The 12,619-nt window shown below is 43.0% G+C and overlaps 1 protein-coding gene across 3 annotated transcripts in view; it reads right to left on the reverse strand.

Moving 5' to 3' along the window:
• Window positions 1–12,619, reverse strand: part of arl6ip6 (ADP-ribosylation factor-like 6 interacting protein 6) — a 49,808-nt gene that overhangs the window by 16,652 nt on the left and 20,537 nt on the right. Inside the window, exon 4 of one of the 3 annotated variants that reach the window (XM_041201747.1) lies at window positions 68–141. The exons of the other annotated variants lie outside the window; for them this stretch is intronic. Within the exon in view, the coding sequence (XP_041057681.1) occupies window positions 93–141 (49 nt within the window). The 3' untranslated portion in view covers window positions 68–92. Of the gene's footprint in view, window positions 1–67; window positions 142–12,619 lie in introns of those variants that run through there. 3 annotated transcript variants of the gene reach the window in all.

Consider the following 12,619-nt stretch of genomic DNA (forward strand, 5'->3'; position numbering starts at 1 on the left):
AAGCCCTGGTCACCAGGTCAGGAGCCAATTAAAATACTGTCATTAGGCAGTTCCTCCTTGTCCAGAACTCCTTTCCACACCATCCTATTTTCTTAAGGCACCCTATGTTCCAGTATAGCAACATTGTAGATATTCCTCACCCTGTTCCAGCAAACATGTCTTTCAATTGCAGGCATGGTAGATTTTAAAGCCACAGTCGAAGAAAAATAAAAAATAGGTTCTTTACATTAGTAATAAATTGCATATCTTTATCTTAGATTATATCATTAACATTATATGAATTATAATTTACCTTATGAGACCCATACATATGGCACAAAACTACAGTGCATAATATATATCTGTTATAGCTCCTAATGTGTGGAATACGTATAGGAAAGAAAAAGTCACAATCCCTAAATTTGAAGTTAGTGCACAAAGTGTTTACCCTTGCACTTCACCCAACTTGGCAAAAATGATTAATTAGCTAAGACATTAGCAATGTTGATGAGAACCAGCTCTGGTCATTAACCCATATCTGTTTTAAGGCAGATGATACGGTTCAGCAATACTCTTGAAATCTTTCCTCTTCAGGGATTTGTTCAGGTTTTGGAGATACAGAGTAGGTTGGAAACCTCATATCTCAAAAATACTGTTGCAGACATCAACATTTAAACTAACTTTCCTGATTGCTTGTCTGAATTTATCCATGGTTCTAAAGCACGAATGAAAGAATGCTGTATTAGCCAGTGCAGAATTAAAACCACCTAAATCCTATAAACTATTATGGTAAACATTTCTTTCCAAGAGGATTAACTGTACGAAAGGATGGATTTGCACTTCTAGAAAATGTACTCGCGATGCTATACATGCAGACACATTAATTCATTTCACTAGGACTACATTATGAAACTAGCACTTAAAAGGGAAAATACTTTGTACCACCCGGTTCTCTGAAGAGTAATGTTTCAAGAAGTTGCACAATACATAAAATGTTTCTTTGTACCAGCAGAGTGCAAGGTTCCAAGGGAGTTAAGCAACTGCTATACAAGTCAATCATCGGTTGAATGCAGGACCAGCAGTTGCACATCTAAATTTTTTCTTTTTAGTGAATACAATATAGACACAATCTGGATAACTAATTTAACATAAATGTAATTGTTGTGACAGTTTAAGCAAGGCTACTGTAAGGAAATTTTTGGATTTTTAAAAGGTTGACTATCAACAAATCATATGGTAACCAATGAATTGGTTAATTAGAAAATTAGGGAGTTAGAGACATTATAACCCAAGCATCTTAAAAGTATAAAGACTGATAACAGGACATAATTATATGGTAGTCATATCCTGTACAAGCAATTCTAATTCTATTATGCTACAGGTCTGAAGTTTATAAGGTTGTTAAGTTTTGGGATGATCTCTTTAGTTTAAGTTAAAATGGAGAACTAAAAAGGTGGTCATGTGGCCTGTTCTGAATTCTGCCTAACAAGCAGCTTGGGTGGCTCGGTTGTGAAAAGTTAATTTGGGTGGGGGTGGGGGTGGGGGTGGGGGTAAAAGGCCCAGGTTGCCTTACTGGGGAAAAGGTGCAAGATATTCACACCTGTAAACAATGACCAGGGCAGCTAAGCTGACATTGGATAGACTGTTAGTCACCAAGACAGAGGTGTTAGCAATGTCAGGTTTTATAAACTGTTGTACTTCAAACCATGTAATTCCAAGATAGAACGGAGCTGCAGGTCTGAGGGATAGTTAATTAGCACTTCTACCTGGATACAAGATTGATGTGATTCATCTGGCCATGGAGATGGGCTTTGAAAGGGAAAAGTCCTTGGCCTGTCATGTTAAATAACAGGTTACAGAATTTTTCTTACGATATCCCTGAACCTCTCAGACAGGTCAGTCTGTAAGATTTTGGACGAGTAAAAGCAAAGAGATAGAGGCTGTATACAATAATAACAGAATGTATCAATTGTTCACCAAGAATGCAAATGGGAGCTCATGTTCGGATTAAAAGGAGCAAGTTTGTGAGGATTTAAACAAGGCTGGAGAGTTCGCCTTGTTTTGGCTAGAGGGGGGGATTGCTAGAGTAACCCTCACCACAAAAGTCAGTTCAGGGATTAGAAGTTATCCAGCTGAGAATAGCTTTGGACTTGTTCCTGGGGATTGAAGTGCCCACTTAAGAGACAAAGCAAAGTATAAGTATGGAGGGGGATTTTCTGTCATTTTAAAAATTAATAGGGGGATCTTTTCTGTAGTTTAGAATATAAGTTGCCTACAGGATCGTGTTTGGACAATGTTGCTTTTAGTTTATTACATAAATTTCTTAAAACTTGAAATCTTGAAGTATGATCCAGTTAACCCCACTGGAAATTCATATATCACTATAAGTTATCAGTCACTACTGGGATTGTAACAATGATAAGCTAATGACATTGTGTTCTTGCATGTATAACAATGAAGACATCAACTTGAGACGTGAATTACTTTTTTGCCCTGACTCCAGGTTGTCGTTTTTTTAACTCTTATGAGTACCATAGATGAGTTCTCCGGGCTGGGATCAATCAGGTTGCTGGGATTATGGACAAGGTAACTGCCACAGTGGTACCATTTTCGATTTAACAATTCAAAAGGCATCAAATTTGTTCTGATCTCACAAATGGCTTTTGGCAGAATATTCCAAGCCCACTGGCAGCAGGTGTGATAGATGGCGTGCGTGGAAAATATGGTGGGACCCACTTCACATCCTGAATCGCTCACAGATCCCTGCAGTCTTCCAGGGTCCACAGAGGCTGCAGGGTTGGCTCCTTGGGAACAAGGACTACCCACAGAGGATGTGGTTGATGACACCCATGTGGCGGCCTAGACTGCAGCAGAGCGACTCTATAATGAGGCTCATGCAGCAGCTCACAACTTGGTGGAGCAGACCATCAGGATGCTAAAGATGCAGTTTCGGTGACTGGACCAGTCTGGTAGAGCCCTGCAATACAGTTTGCAGAGGGTGTCACACATCATTGTCATCTGCTGCACCCTTTACAACCTGGCATTGCAATGGGGTGAGGAGCTGGCTGAGGGGGAGATGGAGGAGCTGCATGTCTCCTCTGATGAGGACATTGACGGGGATGAGGCTCTTGCATTGGCTAGACGAGGCAGGCGCACTCAGAGGCCCTCACAGCTGTCAGATTTGTGGAGAATGATGACAACAACATGCAGTGAGGTGTCCCCATAGATCCTCACATCGCGGTTGTGAACATTTGACTCCAGGCTGGCTTATCACAGCACCAATGTCCTCTGAGAATGCTCCTGTCATGAAGGTGCAGTGGAGGTCCTAATAGTAGCTCAATCGCAGAAGGATGATGACATGCAGTGAGGACACTCCATAGATCTTCACATAGCCTCTGAGAATGTCTGACTCCTGTCTGGCCGAGGGCAGCTCGCTTGTGCTCTGTGATCAGGGTCATATCATAGAGATGCAGCCATGAAACTTTAAATGCATCTGATGCTGTGTCTCCCTTCAGCACCTCAGCCCTTCAGTAGCTGCTGCACAGCATCACTGGTCGCAGATGCTGGTGATGGGGGCCAGACCCACTTTAAAGGTGCTGAGGGCACACGGAGAGAATGAGAGAACTCTGTGGCACCTACCCATGGCAAAAAAACCAGCACTGCTGAGGTGCAGTTATCAGTAATGTTTCCAGGAGTGAGAGGCTGGACCATCTCTGTGGTCTGAAGGCCACACAGAACACAGGGAAGAGGCCCTGGACTGAGACACCTGCCTTTTATCTTGTGCAGAAAGGTTTCACATCCGAGTGACAAGAACACTGTTCATCAGAGCAATAGGCATGGAGACATTCTTGGGAGTTTATTCAAAATAGTGAGTATTATATACAGGTGATTAACACCTGTGCCCAGGCTGTGCAACTAATTCTCCTTAACTTTCCTAACCCTGCCGCTACATCTTGGTGCTCTCCGGACATCCACAGCGGAGCTGGAATCAGCCTGCTGACTATGACGCCCTGTGATGATTTGACAGGTATCCTCTGGAGGGCCCCAGCCCGCTTTTGGGGTCTTGCTGTGTGGCAGTGGCACCCTCCCTGGCCTGTGAAGCTGGATCTGCGGAGGTCACAGGAAAATAGGATTCGGATGGGCCAGTCACTCCCAGAGTGAGCTGGGTGGATGGGCCCTGGAGTAAGCACCTGCTGATCCTCCTCCCTATGGGTGCCAGAAGGCCCCTGGCTGACTCCATGAGCGGAAGAGGTAGCTGGACAGAGATCGAGCTGCCCAGCACCCCTCTCACGTACACACTGTTGGAGGCCAACTATGGCATCAGCGATGGAGTTAAACCCATACAGCAGTGCAGGAGTGACGTCCTGGACCAAGGTCTCCATGGCTGTCGCCATCCTGCCAGTGTTGACCTTGGTGCGTTGTATTGTCGGTGCTATCACCTCAGCCTGAAGACAGACGGACTCCTCCATCGTGCCTTGCAATCTGAGGAGTGCAGCGGACATCCCTTACTGTTGTTCCCTAGCTTGCCTTTGCAGCTCCAGCAACTGTGCCATGACCGACTCCAGAGGCTTGTCACCTGACTCGGACTTTGCAATATTCTGGCCTCCAGCAGTCGTCGAAGTGTCAGTGGCCCAGGAAGTCCCTGCCTCTGCCTGCTGTGGATCAGAAAGTGCAATGTGCTCAACAGATTGCAATCCTGAGGCTACTCTAAAAGCTAGGTCCCACCGAGATGTGTCTCTCTGCGCTGGTGGAGGGTGTGGGTGAGCGATGTGACGGGATTTCAAGGAGGGTGCCTTCAGATTTCTCTCTGGAGGTTTCTTTGGAGCTTGCTTGGAGGTTCTGGGTCATGGACTCCGTCAGCTGCTTCCCAGATGTGCCTGCGAAAGCAAGGGGAGATAATTAGTGCATGGCAGTGGCCTGTGAAAAAGGACACATCACTCACGGCATGGTTGTCTGATGGATGTTGCACCGCTGGATCCTCACTTGGTAGAGCAGTGCCGACCTCACCGTCAGCACAGGACCGGTCTCGGTCATCGCCGGCCAGCTGAATGGCTCTGTTTTCAAATTCTGTCAGAACTTTGAATTCCGGCATCCCTTCACCTGTCTGAGACCTTTCCCTCCCATTTTGAGCCAGTTTGTCCTGCATGGATAGAGATGGGGAGAGTACATCAGAACGCCTGCTAGGCCAGATGATAAGTATGCCTGGACTGTGTGGGTGGTGAGTGGTCCCATGGATGGGATGAGGACAGTGACGGTGAGTGTGAGCGAATGGTGATGTCCCTTGCACTGGCAGTGAGTGAGGGCCCTGTGGGTGTGTGATGGGTTTGAGAGTGAGAGAGTTGAGAGTGATGAAAAGAGTGACTTACCTTGGCGTAACGGAGGAGATCATTCATCCTCTTGCAGCACTGGGTGGCTGTCGTCCTCTGCAGGGCGTTCACGCTGATCACGCTGCCACCGCCTCCCAAGCTGGGTTGGAGATATTACTACTCATCCTCTGGCCGGAGTGGGGGTTGAGCACACCGTGGCGGGCCTCCAAAGCATCCAGCAGTCGCTCGAGCGACCCGTTGTTGAAGTGGGGTCTGCAGTCTTTTTGCCTTTGCGGGCCATGTCTCCCAGGTAGTGGTGGTGAGCTGGTGGCGCTGAGCGCTTCGTTTGCGGCTGCCTTTTAAAGATGGCAGCTGGCATGATGCAACAGCGGGGTGATGGCGAGCGGGCAAATGAGAGTCCGCCCGCCGTGTTCCGCTGGAGTGAATATATAATGAGGTGGGCTCGAGAAGATACGGCGTGAAAAGCCGCCGTTTTCATCGGTGGGTAGGACTCCATTTTACTCGCCCGCCACTGCACTTAGTGCAATTCTGGGAAAATTCAGCCTTTTAGCTTTCTGGCACCTGACTGGCTAAAGTAGTAGCTTTGGCACAGATTTTTAGCCAAAGACCAATTTTTCCCCACATGGTGAATCCCACTTCCAAATTAGACTTGGGTCAGGAGAGGGGCAAGATATAAGCAGCGGAGGAAAACACCCAGAAAAATAATTCACACAGAATAATTGAAAATATGGCAGCTTGTTGTAAATTTTAAATAAATCTTCTTAAAAAAAACGGAACAGAGGTTGATTATTGGAGAGAAGACAGATTATTGGAGAGAATACAAAGACAGACAAAATACAGGAATAGTTCAGGTTATTCAGACAAAAATATTTTTGTTAAAATGTTTTAGTTATACGGGTTTGGAATTACAGCAATGAAGCAATATCAGAAAGAGTAACTTTGTTCTTGCAATGTTATCAAATTGTGTGAACTGAAGTTAAAAAATGGTCAGTTAAGTGAAGTTTTGAATTCTTTTGACCTGACAGAGTTATTTATACTTCTACATGAATAGCCTGTGTCCAATGTTATAAAACACAAAATAGGATTCCTTCTGACTCACTATGCAGTACGAGGGGAGATATGAGAAAATACACAAATAAGCAAAACGTTACTGCAAATCGCTAATAACTGAGTGTTCCAAATTGTCTGAAACATCATTCAAAAGGCAGGAAAGCAATTCGGAACATTTCTATGAACACAAAGCAGGAAGTTCAGAATTAGCAGACAGGTTAAAAATAGACATCTCGCAAAGAGGAGAAAAATTCAAAAAGTAACACTTTTAACATTAAAACAAGCAATAAAAAAGTTCCACACTGAAGCCCCATCCCTCTCCGATCTGAGGTTCAAGCTCCCCATCAGTCCCAAAGTTGGATATTTGAATTTGCTCCTCAGGCCCTCCAATTCTGGTTAACTAAAGAACACATGCATCATGAGAACTGTTATTTTCCTCTAATGACTGAGAACCACCAGTGTGCACCACAAATAGCACCTAAATTTTTTTCTTCAGAGTTATGAAATAAAAAGCTGTTATTTGGTGCACTGAGCAGGGCAAATGTTTATACTAGGGCTGGAAGGGGTTATAGGTTAGGTGCTTTGATGTTGAGCTCAGATATTAGAGCCAGAGTCAGTCAACCAGGCCTGAAGCATCATGAGTGACAATCTGTTCAAGGTCGTCCTTGGGGTCTTGTATGGGGAAAATCTCCTCAACCTTGTGCTACATCAATGGAAAAATACACTATAGAAAGCAAGGGAGGGGGAGAAGGCAATTTTTGTTTAGAAAGCATGTAAACAATTGAAAACGGTTTTGGAGGTGGGGAGTGCACAGAAAAGAGAGAAGAGAAAGAAATATTTAAACACTGAGCACATAGTAACATGATGTTGACCATTGCAGAAAGTAAGCAAAAATATAATTGATGTAAATAACAGATTTGAGAAAAGAATATTTCGTATGTTTTCTTCCATACGTAAACAGGACAACAAATCTTATATCTGCAAAGCCTATGTGTTTCAGCATCATTTAATATTTTTATGTAGTCAATAAATTTGTTCTAATAGGGGTGAGTAAGCCAGTTTTGCACTTACGCATCACGGGAATAGAAAAGACAAGAAGGAAAGGGAGAGAAGAGAAAGAACATACATACGAGCTCGGGGCAGGAATAGGCCATTAGGCCCTTCGAGCCTGCTCTGCCATTCAATAATGACTGATCTAATTGTGGCTTCAACTCCACATTCCTATCCCCTGATAACCTTTGACTCCCTTGTTTGTTAAGAATCAAACTACCTCTGCCTTAAAAATATTCAATGACCCTGCTTCCACTGCTTTCTGGGGAAGAGTGTGTCGAAGAGTCAGACCCTCAGAAAAAATTTCTCATCTCTGCCCAAAATGGGAGATTGCATGTGAGCTTTCCTAGCTTTACCAAGGATGACTCATCAAGCTGTCAATCAAAATTGCCACTTCAAATGTGGAAGCTCTCCTTTAGTTGCACTTCCTGATACGCTCAACCAAATGGAAGCTGATCTAAGATGAAAGCAAAATACTGCAAATGCTGGAAATCTGAAATAAAAACAGAAAATGCTGGAAAAAAACTCAGCAGGTCTGGCAGCATCTGTGGAGAGAGAAACTGAATTAATATTTCGAATCCATATGAAGCTGATCTAATGAGCTGGTGGACAACTCAAACTAATCTGGTATACAGGAAACACAATTCTGGTAATTACTTTGGTACGTCAGAAAATGGACTTTATCATCTGATTTGTGTCCACAAGTTAATCTCTTGTGGTCTCAATTTAACTTCATATACTATAAATGAACCAAGCAATTTAGATACAAATGACAACAAAGTACCATGATTGAAGAAACTTGTTGAAGTGCCAATGCTAAGTTAAGGCTATTTAGCACTGAAGTGTATATACAAAAGTAGGTTGTTCTAAAACAGAGAACTCTAATTTAGTTTTTGCTGCCCTACATCATTTTTGCACAGGAAATTTATACTGTCAACTAATAACTGCTGTCAATAATTCTTTACAAAATTTAATTCATGAAAGTCACCAGAAAAGTTTGAACAGGAAAACAATTCAAGTACCTGTAACAAGTAAGGTGATAGTTAAATACACAATTGACTACAGAGATATATTTTGAAGAGATTAGGGAGTCTAGCCAGACAACTGATACAAACTTGAACATTGTACTACAATGGTATTACAGGAAAAAACACCACCTGCTGGTATGGAACTGGTTATTACAATTCTCATTTCAAGTTAGCACAACATTAGCTAAATTAGGAGTGTACAGCCTGAGTGAAAGCATTTGTCTAAACCAAGGCTGATGAATAGCTGTTAGGCTACCTGTCTGTTAAAACTTTCTGGACTGAACATCTGAGTTCAACAATTTCAGATCATAACCACTGCTCAGATGCTGGGAATGATTCTGCTGTTGCCATTTATAGCTCTTCTAAACTCATCTTTTGTTTCTTGACTTGTGTTATTGCCACCCTCTTTTGCACCATTATTCTGCAATTTATTCAGTCCTGCCTCAGCCCCTATCACAGAGTTTCCCTCTTGTTCTTTTCTTCCTCTGTCCTTGTTTAAAATCTGTCACACCTGTAACATTTTCCAGTTCTGATGAAAGGCCACTGACCTGAAACATTTTCTCTCGCTACAGGAGCTCCCCGATCTTGAGTATTTTCAGCATTTTTTGTTTACAGTAAACGTGTTGTCACCTCCCAAATCTATTTCCATCTTTCACAGAATTCCATTGGCAGGACTTTTTGAATAAATGGGTCCCTTACACGTCTCTGCCAATCGCAGCTGCCCCACAAGCACTTAACACTCCGATGCTGCAGATGGGACTTCTGCTCCTCAATGTGGAAGCTGTCCTGCCCCAGAGAGATACTGACCAAACTGACTGGCTGGCAGTAGCAAGAGTGACCAGGACTCCTGGAGTCCAGGTCCAAGTAAGTGCACATTATCTCATGGTGGGAAGGGGAGGTGGGACCTGGGAGGGTGGGGGAGCGGTGTGAGGGTCTTGCTGGAGAAGCAGGAGCACCCATGAGTGGCAGACCGGGGCCAGGGTGCGGGGGGGTGGGGGGCGCACTCAACACCCAATGGAGAAAGGGGGCCCTGGGGGGGGGCAACACCTCTGTGAACATGTGCCCAGCTGGGAACGCCCCCTCCCCCCCCACCAATCCCCAGCCCTGGAACTCTTCCGGCAAGCCTTAAAATTGACGCCAGGTAGGAAACTGACCTTAAGTGGCTTGAGGGTCTCAAAGGGGCGAAGGTCAGCCACCCTGGACCTCACCCACTCCACTTAAAATTGCAGAAATGTAGGACACGCGGGGAAATTTACCTGCACCCCACTTACAAACCCACTGGTAGGTAAATCAAAAATTATGCTTCAGGTTCGAATCTCTCCAATCAGCTTTCTGTCTCTGCCACAGTGCCAAAAGAGCTCTTATCAAAATCACAAATGACAGCCCATGTGACTGTGACTGGTAAACTTTCGCTCCTTATCTTTCTTGATCTCTCTGCAGTCTTTGACATGGTTAGCCACCCATCCTCCTCCAAAGCAGCTCAACTGTCATCCGGCTGAGTGTGACTGCACTTGCTTGGTTCCATCTTATCTACCTAATCGCAGCCAGAGTATCACTTGCAATGGCTACTCTTCCTGTAATAACAATGGTTAGATGTGGTATCCACCAAGGATCCATCCTTGATCCCCTTCTACTTGTCAAGTATGTGCTGCTCCTCAATGACATCAGACAATGCAAGATTAGGTTTCACATATCATATTTGTGATGATACTCCAGGACTTCCTCACCACCATCATTCTATTTCCTCCACTGTTGCCAAATTTTCAGGCTGTTTATCCGGCATCCAGTATCGGATGAGCAGAAATTACCTCCAATTAAATATTGGGAAGACGGAAATAATGGTTTCAGTAGCTGCTCCAAACTCCGTTCCCTAGCTAAGACACCATTCTTCTCTCTGGTAATGTTCTGAGATTAAGCCAGACTCTTAACAATTTTGGCCTGAGATGAGTCGGTAAAGGGTTAATATCAGAAGCATACAGGACGGTATAGTAATGATATCAGATCACATGACTGAGAAGTCAAGCGATCTGGATGGAAGAGTTCCAACCTTGTGTAGAGGTACAAATGTATAAATACTTGCTGTAAATAAAGGGTAATGGTTCTGAGAAACTATAGACTCGTGCAACACACCTTGGGAGAATAGACAATCCCCAAAAAACCTGTGTAGATCCTGACCACACAGCGAAACAGTTCAGAACTCATATTCATGCCATCACTAAGACCGCCTAGTCCCACATCCATAACATCCCTCGAATTCACCCATCCCAGCTCATGTGCTGCTGAAATCTTCACTAAAGGCAATGTTATCTCTAGACTTCACTATTTCAGCACACTCCTGGCTAGTCTCTGACATTCTACCCTTCGCAAACTTGAAGTAATCCAAAAATCTGCTGGCTGTGCCTTAACTCTCAGCAAGCCCCATTTCCCATCAACTCTGTACTCGCTGACTTACATTGGTTCTCAAGATAGCAACGTCTTGATTTCAAAATTCTAATCTTGTTTTCAAATCTTTTGATGGTCTCACCCACCCCATCTCTGTAATCTCCTCCAGCCCCACAACCCTCAGAGATATCTACACTCTCCCAATTCGGGCTTCCTGTGCACCCCCAATTTTAGATGTTCCACCATTGGTGCTGTGCTTTCATTTGTCTTGGCCTTGAGCTCTGGAACACCCTCTCTATAACTCTGTCTCTCTTTCCTCTAAGACACATCTTAAAACCCAGCTCTCTGACCAAGCCTTTGGTCATCTGACCTAATGTCTCTTTATGTGGCTTAATGTCATATTTTGTTTTATAATACTTGAGCAGACAGGGAGGGGAGAGATGTAAAAATGGTTCCCCTTTATTCCACCTCCCAACTGATCGAAGATATGTGTTTTAAAAGAAACGTCCGGTTGTTTGATAATATCCTATCCAGACATTCAGGCTAGCTTGTGTAGTTCCATGCATATTGACAGAAAACGAAAGGTCAAGTGGATCTTTCAATTCCATTTTATCTTGAAAGCAGAGAGTGCAGTTTCCAGTTTGTTTTTATAAATGCACCATTCATTTTCCTTAAATCCATGAGTCTAAATGCATGAGTGTGACATGCTTCTGTTATTTTATAATTTTCTTCTGAAGCACTTTGGGATTGGGATGCTACATTAAAAGTGCTACATAATTGTTGTTGTATCTTTGATTGCCTTTCTTTTCAACGGATGAAATAAATGTTCACTTTAATCTCAAGTTTGCTAAAAGTTCATTTGAATAAAATTTAAATGCAATTCAATAAAGTTAATATGCAATCGCATGAAACTGCAGTTTTTTCTACTGAAATGAGAAAAATTATTGCACAACTTCCAAGTACTCAGAAACTCAACAGTATTAGCTCTTCAATGGTGTGCTTGAAAAACAGTTAGTAATTTCACTTATTGTGCTGTTAGGTTAATCAAAATATCATTTTGGTAAATGCATTTGCTGCATTTTAAACAAAAAATATACCAATTTATAGAGCGCACTCAGATTTAAAATTTAATCTACAAATATGAAATGACATTTATAAACAAATTTGAGTTTTGACAGCTTGCTACTATATTATTTCAAGCACCACGATTCTTTGTGCACAGTGAGTCAACTGGTAATAACTCCTAATGAGGTAAAATGCAGGACTGCGATAGATATTATTTGACAGTTCTTTCCCATTAAAGTGGTCTCTTAAACCTGCGAACTAATTGTAGCTGTAGTAATTGGATAAGCAACGATCCCAAACTACTTTGCGGGAAATGAGTGTCCAATAGCAATACAAATTATGAATATTTAAAAATTGCTTCCTTTGAAGTCATCTCATGCTTTTGAGTACATTTCTCACAGTTCCAATGCCAACCTAGCAGAAATGACTCAATGACTTTATGGTACACAAGTTTGGAATTGATGCAATTATGGTCTCTAAACTACCTTACAGTTGGTCTGCTGAAACAAAAGTCTAGTAATTATACAATAATCAAAAGCTACTGTTCAGTAGATTGCCCAACTGAAAATATAAATCAAGCTACAAAATGAGTGTCAAATTTGGGGAGAGCGAGTGAAGGAGGGAAAAATAGGAAATCCAGACAAGATGGTAAGATTTCCAGTTAAGGCAACATAGGTGGGAAAACAACATTTTGGTTTATGTGCTTGCATCATGTCGCAAGACTGATCTCATTTTCCA

Source organism: Carcharodon carcharias, chromosome 12, assembly GCF_017639515.1.
Source record: "Carcharodon carcharias isolate sCarCar2 chromosome 12, sCarCar2.pri, whole genome shotgun sequence".
Taxonomy (NCBI): Eukaryota; Metazoa; Chordata; class Chondrichthyes; order Lamniformes; family Lamnidae; genus Carcharodon; species Carcharodon carcharias.